The sequence below is a fragment of the Pelophylax lessonae genome (genome assembly GCF_965119305.1).
Source record: "Pelophylax lessonae genome assembly, chromosome: 1".
NCBI classification, from domain to species: domain Eukaryota; kingdom Metazoa; phylum Chordata; class Amphibia; order Anura; family Ranidae; genus Pelophylax; species Pelophylax lessonae.
The window spans coordinates 876,088,820-876,109,798 of NC_138768.1; the positions used below are offsets into that span (position 1 = coordinate 876,088,820).

The 20,979-nt window shown below is 40.9% G+C and overlaps 1 protein-coding gene across 1 annotated transcript in view; it reads right to left on the bottom strand.

Moving 5' to 3' along the window:
* The window catches only part of LOC309550447 (C4b-binding protein alpha chain-like), a gene marked incomplete at its 3' end in the record, with an annotated part of 129,067 nt that overhangs the window by 47,281 nt on the left and 60,807 nt on the right, over nucleotides 1–20,979 (bottom strand). The window contains exons 4-5 of the mRNA XM_082250825.1: nucleotides 6,556–6,738; nucleotides 2,955–3,137 (exon numbers count right to left, since the gene is read on the bottom strand). Of these exons, the coding sequence (XP_082106951.1) occupies nucleotides 2,955–3,137; nucleotides 6,556–6,738 (366 nt within the window). The remainder of the gene's footprint in view (nucleotides 1–2,954; nucleotides 3,138–6,555; nucleotides 6,739–20,979) is intronic.

A 20,979-nucleotide genomic window follows, 5' to 3' on the forward strand; every position in this document is an offset into this window, starting at 1 on the left:
CATCTCTACAGATCATTACCCCGCTGGGTATCCTTCCAACTTGGCCGCCATGCTTGACACCTCCTGCCCTTAACCTTTTTTACTTCTGACTATACAAACGTGTCCATTTTAGACACTGAATGAGGTATATATGTTAGACCTAATAATAGGTTTTTTCCTTTTTACTCACTGAGCGGTGAAAGCCTCTTTAGTTTACCACACCTACATCTCTATCCCACCCCCTATGTCCCTCCACATCCGCGGGTGAGACGTTTATTCTGGGGAGCTTTCTATCCAATTGGTTTGGTGGTGGATCTCTCTATGGTGATGGCCCTGAGTGTTCCCTTGATGTTCCATATTAGCATGCACTTTCTGCTCTTGTTGTTAGATATATGCATCTGAACTAACAATAATTGTTTGTTGTCACTGTATCATACAGGCACTGTACGTTGATATACTCTTATTCCCCTGAAGAAGCGGTGCAGCATTGCCCGCGAAACATGTCGGGATTGGTTTAATGCTCATCATTGGACCTAGTTATTTACACCATCATTACTGCCTTATGTTCAGTACATTTGCTCTTCCTGTATATGTCCAATTATTTGTATTCATGTTGTACTTTTTGTTTTGTATTTTAAAGATGCTATGTTAATAAATATTTCCAGTTTTATAATCATGTGTTTATCATTCTGAACTACCTGGTACCTTTAAAGTCCCACCAGCCCTCCTCTCCTCTTCGCATCTTTATTTTCTTTTTCTTTTCCCGTTCCTTCTCTATCTTCTTTCTTCATCTCCCCTTTTCCTTCTTCCAACTCCCTCCCACCAACACCCCCCCCCCCCCCTTTGTCCCTCTCTTGCTTTCTTACCCCAGCACCTACCTGTACACCTCAGGTTCTAGCTGTGGGTTTTTCCTTTTGGGATATCTTTCCCAGTACAGATTCAGACATATATGTCTATATATACCCCCTATACACATATTCAGATGTCATGTCTGACATCAAACATGTCCTCAAAAAAGCACTGGCAGTGGCAGCCCCTGCAGCATAAAAAATGCTTGCTGGTGAGAAGCCACATACCTGTCCCGAAGCAGAGAAATGATCATTTCTCTATAGCGGTCACCCTGCTATGGAAGGGTTTTGTCACCCTGCCATAGCAGTCACTGTCAGTTAACCCTACACTACACTACGGTCCCCTGACACTTAACACTTTCCCTACAGAAACTAAATTTTTGAAGCTAACTTAAGTGTAAAGGAGCACTCTAACTACACTAGATATCCCTTTCCTCACACTAAAAATAGCTAAATGACACTTTTAAAGTAAAATTAACAGAACTGCTTCCACTCTCTTCCATGTCCAGTATAACAATGCTGGGAATATGGCGGGGGCGATCTTATATACTGGGGGGCGTATTCACTAATGATTGGTCTAGGGACCCCCTAGTCACTCCAATCACATTCCTAGCATTCTTCTGCCCCCTCAATTGGCTTTTGCTAATGGTTCTGGTCCAATCACGGGCTTTTAAAGCCCATTTCCTGAAGCATTGCATTTTGGGCGGTTCTGGTTGCCGAATTCCGAACTTTTTGGGCAAAAAGTTCTAAATTCGGCCGAACCTCGAACACCCAATGTTCGGGCCGAACCGATGGTGGACCCGAACCGTTCGATCATCCCTAGGTGTTAGTCCCCTTGAAACAACTTTTCAATCACTATTGTGACCAGAAAGAGTCCCTGTGGGTTTTAAAATTCGCCTGCTTATTGAAGTCTATGGCGGTTCGCCTGGTTCGCGAACATTTGCGGAGGTTCACGTTCGCGAACGGCAAATTTTAGGTTTGCGACATCACTACTGATAGGCGGCACTGATGGGCACTGATGGGCGGCACTAATGGGCACTGATAGGCAGCACTGGTGGGCAATAATGGGCACTGGTAGGCGGCACTGATAGATGGCAATGATGGGCACTGGTGGGCAACACTGATGGGGAGGGCACTGGCAGGCAGCACTGATGGGGAGGGCACTGGCGGGCTCCCTGAGCCCTGATTGTCATCCCTGGTGGCCATGGTGGGCATCCCTAGGGTCATGGGTGGGCATCCCTGGTGGTTCTAGTGGCACCCCCCCACCCGAGGGTCTGCACTGGTAATCAATGCTCTGATTACCAGTGCAGAACCCCCCTGTCAGGGGAGCCGCAGATCGGCTCTTCTCTACTCGTGCCTGTCAGGCACGAACTAAAGAAAGCCGATCAACGGCTCTTCCTGTGTACTGTGTGACCAGCTGTGATTGGACACAGCTGGTCACATGGTAAAGAGCCTACGTCAGTAGTCTCTTTACCAAGAGCAGAGATGCAGTGTGTCATAGTGACACGCCGCATCACCGATCGCCGCTCTGCGCACCCCCCGACGTGCAGAGGGATTCAGCCGGTTCTGCGAACTTGCAGAAAGTTAGTAACCGGTTCTATGGAACCGGTGCGAACCGGCTGAATCCCACCACTGGATACGTGGCAATGCAAAAGTAGGACTTACATCTTCTATAGTTAAGTAGTTCTAAAGGTTAAACATTTTTATCTTAATGCATTATTAGAATTAGTGTAAAAGGCCCCAGTATCAGTGATACCATCTATCCCCAAATACTTTCCTAGTGTCTCTCCCACAGGGCTTGGCATGCTAAGTGCTGTGTGTATAACACACAGCCCTATCCAGGAGAGCGTATGCACAGGTATCGCTTTAGGAGTGGCAACCTAAGGGAGACACCTGCAAACAGGAGTGGGGTGCAGCGGCTGTGGGAATCATCCATCCACCAAGGAAAAAATGCAAACATTCAAGGAAGCAGACTATACACAGTGGACTTTGTTGAATGAAATTTAGAAAAGTTAGGATTTAGTATGAATTTAAGAAAGGATATATACATTTATTCTGAATATACTGTACAGAGTTCAGTTCTCATACTGTGTATATGATGGACGTGTCAGGTGTTCTTCTACTCACTTATACAGTTAAAATTGGAAGGAATCCACTCCTGGAAGGCGTGGGGGTTGTTACACCTCATTGAGGCAACTCTCGGATAATATCCATTATTACACCGTATTGTTATCATGTCTTCCTTATTATAATACTCCTCGTCCACATAAAGATACCTCACATTGTCTATGATGGGCTTTTTACACTGAGCTGTGGAATAAGAAGATAAAACCAGATCATTATACATTATATACAGTGTGAAGAGTAAAGTGATTGTGTGTGATGGGATGGATCAGTGGATGGGACCTTTCAGTGGTATATGGACCATGGTCTGGCCTCCTCATTATGGGATGTTACTACAACACTCATCGGGAAGCCATTAGCATGGAGCAGATTTTGGAGGAGTCCTGATATTGTGGGACCCATGACCTGCCCCATCCTGTGACATGTAGGTTATTTCAGTGTACATTTTATTTATATAGCCATCAGGTGACATAGAAGATCCTAAAATATAATTTTATTTTCATTAGACTGAGTGTTTCTCCTTATTTTCCTAGTTTTCTTTGTCACAATTTAACTATTTTATTTTCAGTGAAGTCACTCTTAGGCAGGGTATCTCAACCAGGGTTCCTCCAGAGGTTGCTAGGGGTTCCTTGAACAATGAGCAATCTCTGCCTCTCAGATAAGCTCCTACTAACACCATTCATCTTTTTAGCTATCTGTAAGGGGGTACATCTTCTCAATGTGTAAGGAGCATTCTTCCCACTGACCATCACACTAAAGTATCATGAGTAAAGTCATTTTTAGCAGGGGTTCCCTGAAACCAGAAAGCTATTTCAAGGGTTTCTTTGTGTTGGATTTGGGTTTGGAAAGGCTGGTTTACGGTATGATATGAAGAGTAGTGATGATTGAAGAGGTCTGGGTTTGATTCAGGAACTGTTTTGTGAGCCATGCTGAAAACCTGGTAAACCCAAACTTAGCTGCAGACCCCAAAAAGACTATGGGGCAAATTAGGTTATTCAATTCATATAGCATAGGAAGGATATAGTACTGATATTGTAAGCCGAAAGCAATAATAGCACAGTACACTATCCAACACTCTCACCCTAAAATCAATGTCAGCCATCCCGTACTTTCACTAAACTCCCACACCATCACAAAGGGCTGCTGAGAGAGCACCTACGAGATCAGCAATTTAGCTCCATACCATGACTGGCCAGAGGTCAGGTGCAAGGTTTTGGCCAATGATGACTTTTGCAATGCATTATGGGACATTCACCTGCAGAGTTCCCACTGAAGGTCCATAAAGTTCATGAATCATCTGAACAGCGAATGTCTGGTATAAACTTAGATTTGGAACACGCAGCTCATCACAAATTGTGAGGTGGGCAAACAGGAACCGAAAAACCCTCCACTGGGAAGCAATGAGAAACATTCCTTCTGTATAGACGGGGGATGCTGCTGGACCTCTAGACTTTGTGCACAGGCTTAGTGTGCAAGGTCTACAGAAAGACATAGACACTGTTCAATATGTCATTTGTGCAGTGAATTGTTGGTACTGCACAGTGAGGTGTCACAGGGGGAAAGGGGACATCTCTGTGCATGCTGGAAAGACCAATGTGTATGCTGGAAGTGGGAGCTTACTAGACAAAGACCCATGTGTGTGCTGGAGGTGGGATCTCACTGGGAAAGACCAATGTGTGTGCTGGAGGTGGGATTTCACTGGGGAAAGACCAATGTGCGTCCTAGAGGTGGGATCTCACTGCGGAAAGACCACTGTGTGTACTGGGATGGGATCTCATGGAGAATACCAATGTTTACTGGGGTTGCATCTCACTGTAGAAAGACCAATGTGTATGCTGGAGATAGTATCTCACTGGGGAAAACCTATGCATGTGCTGGAGGTGGGATCCCCCTGGGGAAAGACCAAGGTGTGTGCTGGAGATGGGATTTCCCTGGGAAAAGACCAATGTGTGTGCTGGAGGTTGGATCTCCCTCGGGAAAGACCAATGTCTGTGCTGGAGGTGGGATTTCTCTGGGAAAAGACCTATCTGTGTGTACTGGAAGTGGGATGTCTCCCGGGAAAGACCTATTTGTATGTTCTGGAGGTGGGCTCTCACTGGGAAAAGGCCAATGTGTGTCTGGAGGTGGGATCTCACTGGGAAAAGGCCAATGTGTGTTCTGGAGGTGGGATATCTCTGGGGAAAGACCAATGTGTGTGCTGGAGGTGGGATCTCTCTGGGGAAAGACCTATCTGTGTGTTCTGGAGGTGGGATCTCACTGGGAAAAGGCCAATGTGTGAGCTGGAGGTGGGATCTCTCTGGGGAAAGACCTATCTGTGTGTTCTGGAGGTGGGATCTCACTGGGAAAAGGCCAATGTGTGTTCTGGAGGTGGGATCTCCATGGGGAAAGACCAATGTGTGTGCTGGAGATTGGATCTCCCTCAGGAAAGACCAATGTGTGTGCTGGAGGTGGGATCTCACTGGGGAAGGACAATGTGTATGCTGGAGGAGGAATCACACTGGAGAATGACCAATAGGTGTGTCAGGCTTGGAGACCAGTAGCTATAGCAGTAGAGAGGCTCCCCACCGACCACCAGGATAAGTGTTTCATTTAATGAAATAAAAAAGTTAGGCTTTATATGACTTTAACCACTTCTGGACCGGAAGATTTGCCCCCTTAATAACCAGGCCATTTTTTGTGATTTGGTACTGCGTTATTTAATGGACAATAGCGCAGTCATGCGACGCTGTACCCAAATGAAATTGATGTCATTTTTTTCCCACAAATAGAGCTTTCTTTTGGTGGTATTTGATCGCCTCTGCGATTTTTATTTTTTGCGCTACAAAACAAAAAAAAGCGACAATTCAGAAAAAACAATATTTTTCACTTTCTGCTATATAACATTCTCAAAAAAAAATTTAAAAATCAAATTTCTTTCATCATTTTAGGCCAATTTGTATTCTGTTACATATTTTTGATAAAAAAAAATCCCAAAAGTTTATTTTGACTGGTTTGCGCAAAAGTTATCGCGTCTACAAACTAGGGGAAAGATTTAAGTCATTTTTTTACAAGTAATGGCGGCGATTTTTTAGCGGGGCTGCAACATTGCGGCAGACAGATCAGACCCCTAACTGACATTTTCGGGGGGGGGGGGGGGGGCAGTGACATTACTACAGTAATCAGTGCTAAAAATATGCACCATCACTGTAATAATGACACTGGCAAGGAAGGGGATAACCCAGGGGTCATCAATGGGTTAAATGTATGCCTAGGGGGTGTTTTATAACTGTGAGGGGGGATGGGCTTGGGGAATCAACACAGGGAGCTGTGTTCCTAAATAGGAGGATCACAGGAGCTCTGTGTTCATTCCTGAGAGAACAACGGTCTGCCATGTTTACAACAGCAGACCGCCGTTCTCTTTCCACGGGGAGCGATCGCGGGTGCCCGGCGGCAATCAGCTTCCCCGCTGGCGAATGGGCGCGCCCCCGGGCCCCCAGGATCGCTCGTACAGTATATATGCGGCGGGCGGTCGGCAAGCAGTTAAGGAAGTCCATTTTCTTCTGAATATAGTGTTCAGTTCTCACACCGTGTCCATGACGGAAGTGCCCTGTGTTGTTGTACTCACCTATACAGGTAATATTGGGAGGAGTCCACTCCTGGGAAGAGTGGGGGCTGTCACATGTCATTGTTTTAGATGACGGAGAATATCCAGGTATACATCGTATTGTTATCGATTCTTTCTCTTTATATTGCTTCTTGTTTACATAGACACTGGACATTATTCCAAGGGTCGGCTTTTTACAGAAACCTATGAAACCGGAAGAAAAAAGCAGATCATTATACATTATATACAGTGTAAGGAGTACAGTGATTGTGTGTGATGGGATGGATCAGTTGATGGAACTTTTCGTTTAAATCGTTTTTTATTGAGTTTTCAAAAAGAATAACAGGTTACATGAACGTTGTAGCAGATAACCAATAACCAATTGTAACATGAGTAAAAGGCCAGCAAGGGAAAGAAAGAAAGAAAAACTTAGCAGGTATCTTTGTCAGATGTATGGAATACAAGCAGTGCCATCTAGTGTGTGAAAAGGAGTTGACATGCAAATAATCATCACATTAAAATAATAATCTTGTAATACTCTAATGCCATCTAGCGGTCAGAGTTAGAAGTGCAGGTTTGTGTGGGAAAAGTCTTGGATAAGAGAAAAGCTGTCAATTGGCGAAATGTGATTTATACCAAGTTATCCATTGTTGCCATTTGAGGATTTCATTCTGGTATGAATCGTACGAGCGAGTCATAAGCAGTTCATATACAGTGCATTGCGAAAGTATTCGACCCCCTTGAACTTTTCGACCTTTTGCCACATTTCAGGCTTCAAACATAAAGATATAAAACTGTATTTTTTTTGAAGAATCAACAACAAGTGGGACACAATCATGAAGTGGAACAAAATTTATTGGATATTTCAAACTTTTTTAACAAATAAAAAACTAAAAAATTGGGCGTGCAAAATGATTCAGCCCCCTTAAGTTAATACTTTGTAGCGCCACCTTTTGCTGTGATTACAGCTGTAAGTCGCTTGGGGTATGTCTCTATCAGTTTTGCACATCGAGAGACTGGAATTTTTGCCCATTCCTCCTTGCAAAACAGCTCGAGCTCAGTGAGGTTGGATGGAGAGCGTTTGTGAACAGCAGTTTTCAGTTCTTTCCACAGATTCTCGATTGGATTCAGGTCTGGACTTTGACTTGGCCATTCTAACACCTGGATATGTTTATTTGTGAACCATTCCATTGTAGATTTTGCTTCATGTTTTGGATCATTGTCTTGTTGGAAGAGAAATCTCCGCCCCAGTCTCAGGTCTTTTGCAGACTCCATCAGGTTTTCTTCCAGAATGGTCCTGTATTTGGCTCCATCCATCTTCCCATCAATTTTAACCATCTTCCCTGTCCCTGCTGAAGAAAAGCAGGCCCAAACCATGATGCTGCCACCACCATGTTTGACAGTGGGGATGGTGTGTTCAGGGTGATGAGCTGTGTTGCTTTTACGCCAAACATAACGTTTTGCATTGTTGCCAAAAAGTTCAATTTTGGTTTCATCTGACCAGAGCACCTTCTTCCACATGTTTGGTGTGTCTCCCAGGTGGCTTGTGGCAAACTTTAAACTACACTTTTTATGGATATCTTTAAGAAATGGCTTTCTTCTTGCCACTCTTCCATAAAGGCCAGATTTGTGCAGTATACGACTGATTGTTGTCCTATGGACAGAGTCTCCCACCTCAGCTGTAGATCTCTGCAGTTCATCCAGAGTGATCATGGGCCTCTTGGCTGCATCTCTGATCAGTCTTCTCCTTGTTTGAGCTGAAAGTTTAGAGGGACGGCCAGGTCTTCGTAGATTTGCAGTGGTCTGATACTCCTTCCATTTCAATATTATCACTTGCACATTGCTCCTTGGGATGTTTAAAGCTTGGGAAATCTTTTTGTATCCAAATCCGGCTTTAAACTTCTCCACAACAATATCTCGGACCTGCCTGGTGTGTTCCTTGTTCTTCATGATGCTCTCTGCGCTTTAAAACGGACCTCTGAGACTATCACAGTGCAGGTGCATTTATACAGAGACTTGATTACACACAGGTGGATTCTATTTGTCATCATTAGTCATTTAGGTCAACATTGGATCATTCAGAGATCCTCACTGAACTTCTGGAGAGAGTTTGCTGCACTGAAAGTAAAGGGGCTGAATAATTTTGCACACCCAATTTTTAAGTTTTTTATTTGTTAACAAAGTTTGAAATATCCAATAAATTTCGTTCCACTTCATGATTGTGTCCCACTTGTTGTTGATTCTTCAAAAAAATTACAGTTTTATATCTTTATGTTTGAAGCCTGAAATGTGGCCAAAGGTCGAAAAGTTTAAGGGGGCCGAATGCACTGTATTTGGTGAGTCTGTGTGGTATTTATGATCTCTGTGAGAGAGGGGGGCTGTCAAAGAAATGGCCATGCTACTACTGGCAACTTTGCCAGTACTTCCCATGGCCGCAATGGACTGAGGCCATAGACTCATTCACTGGCCTATAAAAGGATTCTGCTCAGCCCATCAAATTGCTGGATTGTCTTCAGCTCCTCCTGTTTCCTGAGCATTGCTATTTCCTGGATTCCAGTTTGACCCGGCTTGTTCCTGACCTGTCTGCTCTCTCTCCTGGCTTTGACCCTCGGATTAGTCTAACCATCCCTGCTCCAGTTTGGCTCTCCAGTTATCTGACCTTGGCTTGGCTCACGGCCTTGCTTCCTGTCTACCTGCCCTCCAGTACCTGATCTCAGCTTTCCCACGGACTTGTCTGCTTCTGGCCTTCCTGCTACACCTTTGGCTTGCACCTGTTGCAGCTTCCTGCCGAGCCCTGTGTTTGACCCCCGGCCGGTCTTACACCTACTGCCTGGTTGTTCCTAGTTCCTCCTTGGACTGTCCGGTGTATTCCTACCCAGCACTCTGCCAGAGACTGCCTGCCGGCAACCAGTGCTTTTGTGGGTGCTACACCCTCCGTCTCAACCCCAGGGGTGTGCCGCACTCAGCCGCAAGGGGAGCCCTCTCTGCATCTCGGCCTTGGATCAGGTACGTGACAGGGGCTGACTGCATTTCCAAGTTGATGGAACTTTTCATTGGTATATGGAACACCCTCTCCTTCTTTGGTCACCCCACTCTCTTCCTGTCTGACATCATTCAAAAGACTCTTGGACGTACATTTCAAAGATAAGAACATTCAGGGGTATAAGAGATGATTACGGCCACACACACCTAAACAGGTTGAACTGGATGGACTATTGTCTTTATTCAACCTCAACTACTATGTAAATATTCCCGTTTCAAAAAGGTCTTCAGCAGACTCTCTTCCTGTATGACATCACCAACATATTCCCTTATATAAAGTCTTTTATGGTATTGTATGTTCAATGAATTCCACCAACTCCTCATAGCCAGTTTGCAGATCTACTGTATGACGGGAAAAGCGGAGGTAAAGGAAAGGCAGATGTGTGGTCCAAACACCGCTTTGCCCTTCAGGACCTGCTGCCCCAATGGTGCTTTTGGTGCACTCTAATTACTGCAGAGCACTGTGGCGACCTGTTATGTGCAAAGGTATATATTGCAAGTGGAAAACAAAAGTTGTGATTTAGCGCTACTGATCTAATGTATCAGCAGCTAGCAAAAAAGCATAGATATACATACATACACTTAAATATAGAAAAAAAAGGGGGTTTTGCTGCGCTTTAACCACCTAAGCCCTGGAGGATTTTCCTGCTCAAAGACCAGGGCCTATTTTGCGATTCATCACTGTGTGATTTTAACGGACAATTGCGCAGTCGTGCGACTCTGTACCCAAATTAAATTGACGTCCTTTTTTTCCCACAAACAGAGCTTTCTTTTGGTGGTATTTGATCACCTGTGCGATTTTTTGATCATGCGCTATAAACAAAAAAAGAGCAACAATTATGCAAAAATAACAATATTTTTCACTTTTTTTTATATGAAATTCCCCAACAAAAAAATATAAAAATCAAAATTTTTTAACATTTTTGGCCAATTTGTTTTCTGCTACATATTTTTGGTTAAAAAAAAATCGCAATAAGCGGATTTTTATTTGTTTGCGCAAAAGTTATTGCGGCGGACAGATCGGACCCTTGACTGACATTTTTGACACTTTTGGGGGTACCAGTGACATTACTACAGTAATCAGTGCTATACATGTGAAGGAATGTGATGAACACTTGTGAATTAAGCAAAATGTCTATTTTTCGATGTCTGTTTTTCTGTATAATTTCACAGTTCTATAGGGTTGTAGGGATAGATAGCACCTGACTGCCCTCTCCGGGCTGTATCGAGGGGGGTAGTGAACTAGTTACTGCTCTTCTCTATGTACAGCCCTAAAAAAGTTCCGGAGGAGTATGGGCCAGGTGAGTAGGCACTTTAGTATGAGGGACAGAAGAAATATAGCCATTTTAGGGGGGCTTGTGAAGGAATGTGCAGTGCCAAATACCAGCGCAAACAGGTATAGTGGTAAAATATCAAATAAGTGAAAAAACAGATAAATATCACTCATAAATTAAATGAAAGTGCAATATGCAATGTGCAAAATACATATGAAAGTGAAAATAATATCCCCCTCTCAGGGGGAGGGCGAAACGCGTCAAGGCAATTTCCGGTCTACGGACATCGGCACGTCACTTCCGGCACGGGTGGAACGCAAGCCGGGACCAGGCGCCATCCCGAGTAGCATCCACAGCCAGGAAGACTTTTAGACCCGCTTGATTTGTCTTTTTGCCTTAAAACATCTCCACAAATGTCAGTGTAAATATTGTTTTTAACCACCATTAAAGTGTTATCAGAATTACACTATTGTGGGGTCTCTCCTTTCTCCTATATGCGATTGGAGCAATAAGGACTACAGGGACCATTGGCTACTAACCCCAAGAATCCATCAACGTTCCTTACTGGGACACCAGCTCTATTTGACCTTTTTAGGCTATATGGCTTATGGGGTCAACTTAGTCCGGTAAGTGGAACATCCAGAGGGGGCGAACTGTCACCATTGTTTCACTGCACTGGATAAAGGCATGCTTTTGCACTGCGTTTTCAGCACTTAAGCACTTTACATTGGGACTTTTTGTGGAATAAAAAAAGGGGGTGCATTTAGCGCCCTGTAAGAATATATAATAATAAATATCTTGCGCTCGTACTTAATTATGTCAGTATATTTATACTGCTCTGAATATAGCAGTGTATTTATTTATGGTTAATAAGCAAAGATCTGTGCTGTAGGAGAGTCTCCACTTATTCCATAAATCAATGTCGAGAATTCTTTTTAATTGATTAATTTCTTTTTAAAAGCATATACCAATCTTAGTGAGTACAGTCTACAGTGTGGAATATATATAAAAATATTTATTCGCCAGACATGTAAACACAATATATGATCAACCAAGAAGTGACACAAAAATAACTCTACATAAAAATACTAACTTCAAATAATCAATGCACTGTGATGTTTAGCTCAATAATGAAAGTGAAACTAAAACAAAGTGAAACCAAAATGAAAGCAAGATTACCATTTCTTCCCAGGTATAGTATAAGCCATAAATTAATGTTCTATATAAACAGACTACAATGGTCTGCGAATCACACGGCCCAAAGTCATTCCACTGCAGAAGGAATGAGAATAAGCCATGCAAAACGGAAGACTTAAAATTGCAAATAATGCACTGAATCTGATATTAATAAAAATGTATAAAAACAAAAATCAGCTTTTTAGAGAAAAATCTACCATGGTTTATACGGCTGGGATTGTAATCTCATTACCCTTAAATATGCAATATAAAACATATAAGGAAGGAATAAACAATTGTTGAATAAAATCAAATAACATTGCAAGGCATAATTACCACACTTAAGATGGTGTTACCAGAGTCCTAAGATGGATGCCTTTCTTAAGATGGTGGATTCCCTTCAAGTTTCAGATGAATGATGTGGATCAGGGAGTATGTCTGCATGAGTCTATTGAAAAATGTAATAGCGTGTGTGGTGTAAGTGTGAGGTGTGTTGTCAGTAGTGTAAAGTGATGTGTCTCATATCTGGGTTGGTCTTTTATATGGTAAGAACAAAGAGCTATAAAAATTACCATAAGTAAAACCCAGAGGGATGAAACATTATCCCAATTGGTCGGGATATTCTATACCTAAACTAGTGAGGTCAGAGACACACCCCTTTTTATAATTAACCCCATACTTGGTCTAATAAAATTAAGGATGATTCCTCTATATGTAAGATTAATCATAAAACACAACATAAAACTTTATCCAGACTCCCAGTACATACATAAATGTTCACCTGTATTTCCATCATTCATCTTGGCAAGTAATGCCCTTTCAATAATTATATTATTTAAGACAATATAATATTTTTATATTGGAATATTTCAAATTATCTCAAGACTGCACCTGGTATTTCGTCTCCAGAGGGCAGTATTGTACCGTTCATTAGATTTTGTATTCAACATAATTAAAACAATTTGTTATCTGATGACCTATTGACCTGTCGGCTAGTGAAAAGCAATTACTTATTTGACCATGCCAAAGGGCTGTCAGATATAGTCTAGGTTTGGGAATATTTACGACACCTTGAGCACTTAGACTAGACTTCTCTGAAATGAGGCAACTAGTGACGAGATACATATGTCCTTACACTTATTAGAAAAAGAATTCTAAGTAAGATTATTACTGAGAATATAAACCCAAAATGTGATATAACATTCCTAAATATATATGTATATGCCTTACATAATATAATGACATAATTATGGCTAATATCTTCTCACATATGATAATGTATCTATAAAAACTTATATGGTTCATCTTTAAATGTCTGCTAGAATATACTGGGGTATTGTCCATTGTTATATACTTATAGACAGACTGAGATATCCCCCCTTAACATAGCGTCAGACTGACTAAGTTTTATCTGATCGAGATGTCAAAAGAAATCTTATTTACGATTACATAGAAATACAAAGATCTCTGTTGAAACCATAGACCCTTTGTAAGCCTGTGAGAGACATTTTGTTTAACAAGTATATATATGAACTTTGTTTCACCTTAAAAACAAGATGGACGCCATCCTGTTCAGAATCTCTTATATGCATAATATGAAATATACATGGCTTTTAAAATCATTTTCCTTTTTACCTATTATTATTTTAATCAACCCCCAATAACCCCGACATATCCCCCCCTTTCTTCCCAGTAGACAAGTGAGCAACTTAGGCCTATCTGGAAAGAAAGCTTTTTAAGGAGTAGTGGAAAAAAAAAATGTCTTGTTCTCTTTTTGTAAGAGAATAGTTCATATTGGGAATTGTTCATAACTTTTAAGTAAAGCGATAAAAAAAAATTGAGAAAAAAAATCAGTTCAAAATGTCAGTTCGTAGCGACTTTGCTTAGCGTTAGCTATGTCACAAACTGTTCCTTGTTAGTCTCTTCGAATTCTGATCTCCTGGTAAAGAAACACAAATGTTCCTTGAAATCTGCGACATCAGCTTGTAAAGTCTTGATGGAGACAGAAATTAACTGCTGCAATGGCATTAGCAACTACCATTCAAAGCGCAGTAAAACAACGTTGGCAATCAGGAATCCGAGAAATCAACCTTGGATGTTGGTTGGATAATGAATGGTTTCAGCATGGTCTAGAGTGTCATACACCTAGACTGAGGTTTGCTCACATGTGCAAAGCACCATTCTATATCTCCTTCAATTGAAAACAGGAGGTAGTGCGATTCCTCTCAATGGATTTCCTCGGATCAAATGCACAAAGATCTGTTGAAACAAATCTTCCTCTCCGTCAACAAGAATCTGGGGCGTCTCGCAGCTTGATTCCTGAAGAGGGACCTGATGCAATGAGGGGTTCCGTCCTGAGCTGTGCTCTAGGGAGAGATGACCCATCCGATCGCTGTGTCTTTGGCAAACATCATCGTCTGTACCAATCAAGGACCTGGCATGGAAGGTTAATCTCTTCCTATTGGATGAAACATATAGTATGAATATACATTCTTATCAATTGATATTTCAATGCGATGTTGGTACCCTAAGCTTCCTCAGAGTTCTCCTTGAATCCACCGTGTGATCAGCCCTTTTATATGACACCAGGGAAGGTGAGACTATATATGCGACCTTTCCTTGGGCGACTGACTTCTGGGGCTTATTAACATGGAATGTATTTATCGCCATGGATACCACACATTGGACAATGACACAATAATACAATATTTTGTTTAAAATTTACCTACTACTTAGGAGAAAAAAAATATATATATTTCCCCCTTTGGGGCATCAATGCAATTTATTGTAGGCAATAAAACTACCTGGCATTGAGGATTCCTTCTTGGTTACCGTATACAACCTTTAACCTCTTGACTGCATTACATCATTAGGGTTTGATCCTCCTTGGTATCACCGTCATTGGCGATTTTTGAAAATGTGTCCGCTTTAAGCGACCTGTTTGAGTCAGAGGGATGAAGTGACCACTGAAAAATAGGAGGGTAGTTAGTATCTCACAACCAAGATCCCCCCCTGACAGGGATTTCAGGATCCTCAATGCTGTGACCTGGGATAAAAGGGTGTTAGAACCTCTGCATCCTATGCCTCTATTCAGTGTATCCCTTTGATTCCTGCCATTTGGGCATTTAAGGATTTTGTGGCCTTTGGCTGGCCACAGGATTTGTTCCTGAAGAGGAATTATTTTAGTTCTGGGCTGTAGTGCCCAAAGTGAATCAAGTGATCAGCTGATCCCACTTGGCTTCTACTCTGCTGAAAACTTTTTAGAATTGGATTATTGGCTCCGCCTCCTGCGGTGCCTATGTCTCTCGGGTTCAGACATATTGGGACAGATCCCTATCAGAACCAGTTACTTGGTTCTGGCGTGAGGTCTGGGCCTAAATGGCTCCAGATCTTCCCGAGGATTTTGGGGAACCCTAGGATGGGGCAAATCCCTATTTAATTGTGGGTGTCCCCCCCCCCTTGTTAATGGGATGTCCGGTGTCCTCCTTAAGGTATCCGGTGTCCCCCTTGGGGCCTAGGTGGCATATCTTGCTCCTTTGCCAAACTTATTATTACGTACATGGGCAATGCCTCAAAGCACAGGGATTTAAATTCCTGATGGTTGTACTCAGGCTCTTTCATTGAAGGGTGTTAAGCACTTTTGAGTACAGCAAAAAAAAATTAAATGGAGCTTTGGTGCTGTGTACATTTTAAATTGTAGATAACAGCTCTAGCAGCAGTAAGGTTTTATATGGGCTGATTTTTAAATTACATCCTGCAGGCACAACACAGAAAGTTGTTTTCATAGGCCTCAGGGTAATCAATAATGTTTAAGACAATGTCTAAGGACCTTTTTCTTAACAAAAAAAAATCAGGACAGTATTCTTTTTAAAACCTTTTTAAATTCTGTAGGTGTATGGTGTCTTTTTAGGGATGCTAGTCTTTTTGCAGTGACCTGATATGACTCATACCTATTTATGCATGGCTGCCCAATTTCTGCCCTCCTATATTAGAAGATGGCTGGGGTAGGACATGGACTCTTTGCCTGACTCCCCCCCCCTTGTCTGGGTCATAACCAACAGACTGGGAATCATATCTGGGTCAATGAATAATTACATGATATTTAAAATGCAGGACTAATAAAGCATTGCCCTTTTTACATGGACACCATGACCTTTTGGAACTCTCCTATGTATTTACTTATGAGTTCCTGTCATGACTTGAACTGTTACATTTTTATTTATTTATATATTTTTTTTTTTTTTTTAATTTTCCACTGCTGATTACTCGGCAACTTTTTGCTAGAAAAACATTTTTCCTTGCTTAAAACTTCCTAATTATTGCATTAATCATTTACATTTCACTTTCAAATGGTTACTTTCATTACAACTTCCTTGATAAAATTTCTGCCACAGTTCTACTTCATTTTGCAGTTTCACGCTACATTCTCTTAACTTATGTGTCCCATTAGAGGTCACTTTCACCTGCTCAAGGAGGTTCCTAATCTCATTCTCTCATTTATTTGGAGTTGAGATTGAAACTTTACTAATCCCTTTTTGCTGAGCCTTCTGGTGCCGTTCCTCATAAAGATACAGTAAGATTGGCCATGACTCAAAAAGTATGTGATCACACTTCCTGACGTCTTTTGGTGTTAGATAAGCTATTGGTGAGTTCATACATACAGGTTGTCCTCTACCCATGTCAGATGCCCTTTATTGGCCCGACTTTCTGAGGATTTTGATATATGACTCTAACCAGCATTTACATATTACACCATTTCAGACTCAGAGAGGTGTTTCCACACATTTATGATCTGTGCCAAATCTACTGGAGTTGTGGCATTACCACTAGGGACTGACACCTTGCCAGAGTTGGCAGCATGAACATTACCTGCTGTTGACATTTTTAATGCATTTCTATCACATTGCAATTAATAAAAAAAAATTCCAAAAAAAAAACAAAAAAATTTTTTTTTTTTTTTTTTTTTTTAAGTTATTGATTATGTCACCTGATCAATATTTATGATTGGCATATGTAAGAAATCAATAATTATCTCGCTGGGGCCTCCATTATATGTAAGAATATATAATAATAAATATCTTGCGCTCGTACTTAATTATGTCAGTATATTTATACTGCTCTGAATATAGCAGTGTATTTATTTATGGTTAATAAGCAAAGATCTGTGCTGTAGGAGAGTCTCCACTTATTCCATAAATCAATGTCGAGAATTCTTTTTAATTGATTAATTTCTTTTTAAAAGCATATACCAATCTTAGTGAGTACAGTCTACAGTGTGGAATATATATAAAAATATTTATTCGCCAGACATGTAAACACAATATATGATCAACCAAGAAGTGACACAAAAATAACTCTACATAAAAATACTAACTTCAAATAATCAATGCACTGTGATGTTTAGCTCAATAATGAAAGTGAAACTAAAACAAAGTGAAACCAAAACGAAAGCAAGATTACCATTTCTTCCCAGGTATAGTATAAGCCATAAATTAATGTTCTATATAAACAGACTACAATGGTCTGCGAATCACACGGCCCAAAGTCATTCCACTGCAGAAGGAATGAGAATAAGCCATGCAAAACGGAAGACTTAAAATTGCAAATAATGCACTGAATCTGATATTAATAAAAATGTATAAAAACAAAAATCAGCTTTTTAGAGAAAAATCTACCATGGTTTATACGGCTGGGATTGTAATCTCATTACCCTTAAATATGCAATATAAAACATATAAGGAAGGAATAAACAATTGTTGAATAAAATCAAATAACATTGCAAGGCATAATTACCACACTTAAGATGGTGTTACCAGAGTCCTAAGATGGATGCCTTTCTTAAGATGGTGGATTCCCTTCAAGTTTCAGATGAATGATGTGGATCAGGGAGTATGTCTGCATGAGTCTATTGAAAAATGTAATAGCGTGTGTGGTGTAAGTGTGAGGTGTGTTGTCAGTAGTGTAAAGTGATGTGTCTCATATCTGGGTTGGTCTTTTATATGGTAAGAACAAAGAGCTATAAAAATTACCATAAGTAAAACCCAGAGGGATGAAACATTATCCCAATTGGTCGGGATATTCTATACCTAAACTAGTGAGGTCAGAGACACACCCCTTTTTATAATTAACCCCATACTTGGTCTAATAAAATTAAGGATGATTCCTCTATATGTAAGATTAATCATAAAACACAACATAAAACTTTATCCAGACTCCCAGTACATACATAAATGTTCACCTGTATTTCCATCATTCATCTTGGCAAGTAATGCCATTTCAATAATTATATTATTTAAGACAATATAATATTTTTATATTGGAATATTTCAAATTATCTCAAGACTGCACCTGGTATTTCGTCTCCAGAGGGCAGTATTGTACCGTTCATTAGATTTTGTATTCAACATAATTAAAACAATTTGTTATCTGATGACCTATTGACCTGTCGGCTAGTGAAAAGCAATTACTTATTTGACCATGCCAAAGGGCTGTCAGATATAGTCTAGGTTTGGGAATATTTACGACACCTTGAGCACTTAGACTAGACTTCTCTGAAATGAGGCAACTAGTGACGAGATACATATGTCCTTACACTTATTAGAAAAAGAATTCTAAGTAAGATTATTACTGAGAATATAAACCCAAAATGTGATATAACATTCCTAAATATATATGTATATGCCTTACATAATATAATGACATAATTATGGCTAATATCTTCTCACATATGATAATGTATCTATAAAAACTTATATGGTTCATCTTTAAATGTCTGCTAGAATATACTGGGGTATTGTCCATTGTTATATACTTATAGACAGACTGAGATATCCCCCCTTAACATAGCGTCAGACTGACTAAGTTTTATCTGATCGAGATGTCAAAAGAAATCTTATTTACGATTACATAGAAATACAAAGATCTCTGTTGAAACCATAGACCCTTTGTAAGCCTGTGAGAGACATTTTGTTTAACAAGTATATATATGAACTTTGTTTCACCTTAAAAACAAGATGGACGCCATCCTGTTCAGAATCTCTTATATGCATAATATGAAATATACATGGCTTTTAAAATCATTTTCCTTTTTACCTATTATTATTTTAATCAACCCCCAATAACCCCGACAGCCCACTTGCTTGGGATTATGGCCACCTTCAATATAGCTTCAGGAATAGCCATAGGTTTAGTGGGATGGTTGCAGGTGGGCTATTATAGGGTTAATTCTACCTTTTGGAGCTGAGGCAGGTATCAGCCAATGGGGTAATTAGAGGCTTCTAGAAGACAGGTGCAAGGTGTTATAAGGAAGTGCCTGTGCCCTGCTTCCTCCTTTTGCATCCGAAGAGCAAGAAGGAAAGTTCCCCACCCCCCCCTCCCTTGTCGCGTGCACACTTTGTGTGGTAGGGTCACCCTAGTATTCTAGGGGGGGACGGTATTTTTGTTAATTGATTATGAAGTTAACGCTTGCTCGAGTTCTAAATAACTGAGCTAGTACAATTTATTTTCACTATGTGATTTTGGTTTGAAGTATTATTATTATTATTATTATTATTATTATTATTATTATTATGATTATTGATCATCTGAGTATTTGATTTCATATTTAAAACCAATAAAGCGTGCCGCGGCCATTTTCTTGCCAATACTGCTGTTAAGTCTGGTTATTTACTAATTAAAGTGATGTTTGAATGGATGAAAGTGTGGCCTATAATCCCATATATGTGGACTGTTGCACGCAATTATTAGCACGTTTATTGAACCATTAGTGGTCTTGTATTTCCGTTACAACACCCCGAGAGGGGGATTTTATTTTCACTTTCATATGTATTTTGCACATTGCATATTGCACGTTCATTTAATTTATGAGTGATATTTATTTGTTTTTCCACTTATTTGATATTTTACCACTATACCTGTTTGCGCTGGTATTTGGCACTGCACTTTAACAATTTGGTATTCACCATCTTCGAACAGCTGCATCTAGGTAGAGGTTTATTCATTTATTTATTTATCTGTCCATAGCGCGGTACACATTTTTCGATTCTGTGAAGGAATGTGATGAACACTTGTGAATTAAGCAAAATGTCTATTTTTCGATGTCTGTTTTTCTGTACATGTACATATCTTTTCTCTGTCTTCCTTACTCAAAATGGCCGTTACTAGATACCCCCCCCCCCCCCACCACCACCACCGACAATGGAATGTGAGAAGAAAGATGGAGCCTTGGCACAGTGCCTTCAAGAGAAGATAACATTCATGAACTCGAAGGGAACCACCTTATAATGGACCTGACTAATCAGAAAGCTGCAAATAATCAGTATTATGCTAATATTATGCTTATGACGTACTAACATTATGACACTGCCTACTAACTATATAATAGACTGTACATTACAAATAAACAGGAAGTATCATTTACCTGAACAATGTGTGTCAGTCTATGATATCCTCGTGCATGCACTCTAATTACCTATCTAATCAGATCCAGCAGCAAGAAATCTATTTTGAACCTGATTGAGGTTTGCTAACCATTACATACATATGCACTGTTACTGTAAAAATGACACTGGCAGGGAAGGGGTTAACTTTATTGGGGAAGGAGGGGTTAAGTGTGTCCCTAGGGGCGTGTTTCCAACTGTGATTGGATGTGGCTTTACATGTAACAGCAGAGAAATACGATCCTACATAGCAGGACCATTAGATCTCTGCTGTTACACAGGGGAGAATGACAGGCGGCTTTGTTTACATTAGCCGCCTGCCTTTCTCTTTTCACAGCGGACGATCGCGAGTGACCGGCGGACATCGGGTCCGCCGGTCACACGCGCAGACTTGTTAGGGAACGAGCCGGGGCGGGAGCGTGCCTCTGGTGGTGCGCGCTCGTCCGCAATTGGCTCACAGGCTAGTGACGTACCGATACGTCACTTTGCCTGGCCGGGGCTGACTGCCGCAGTAT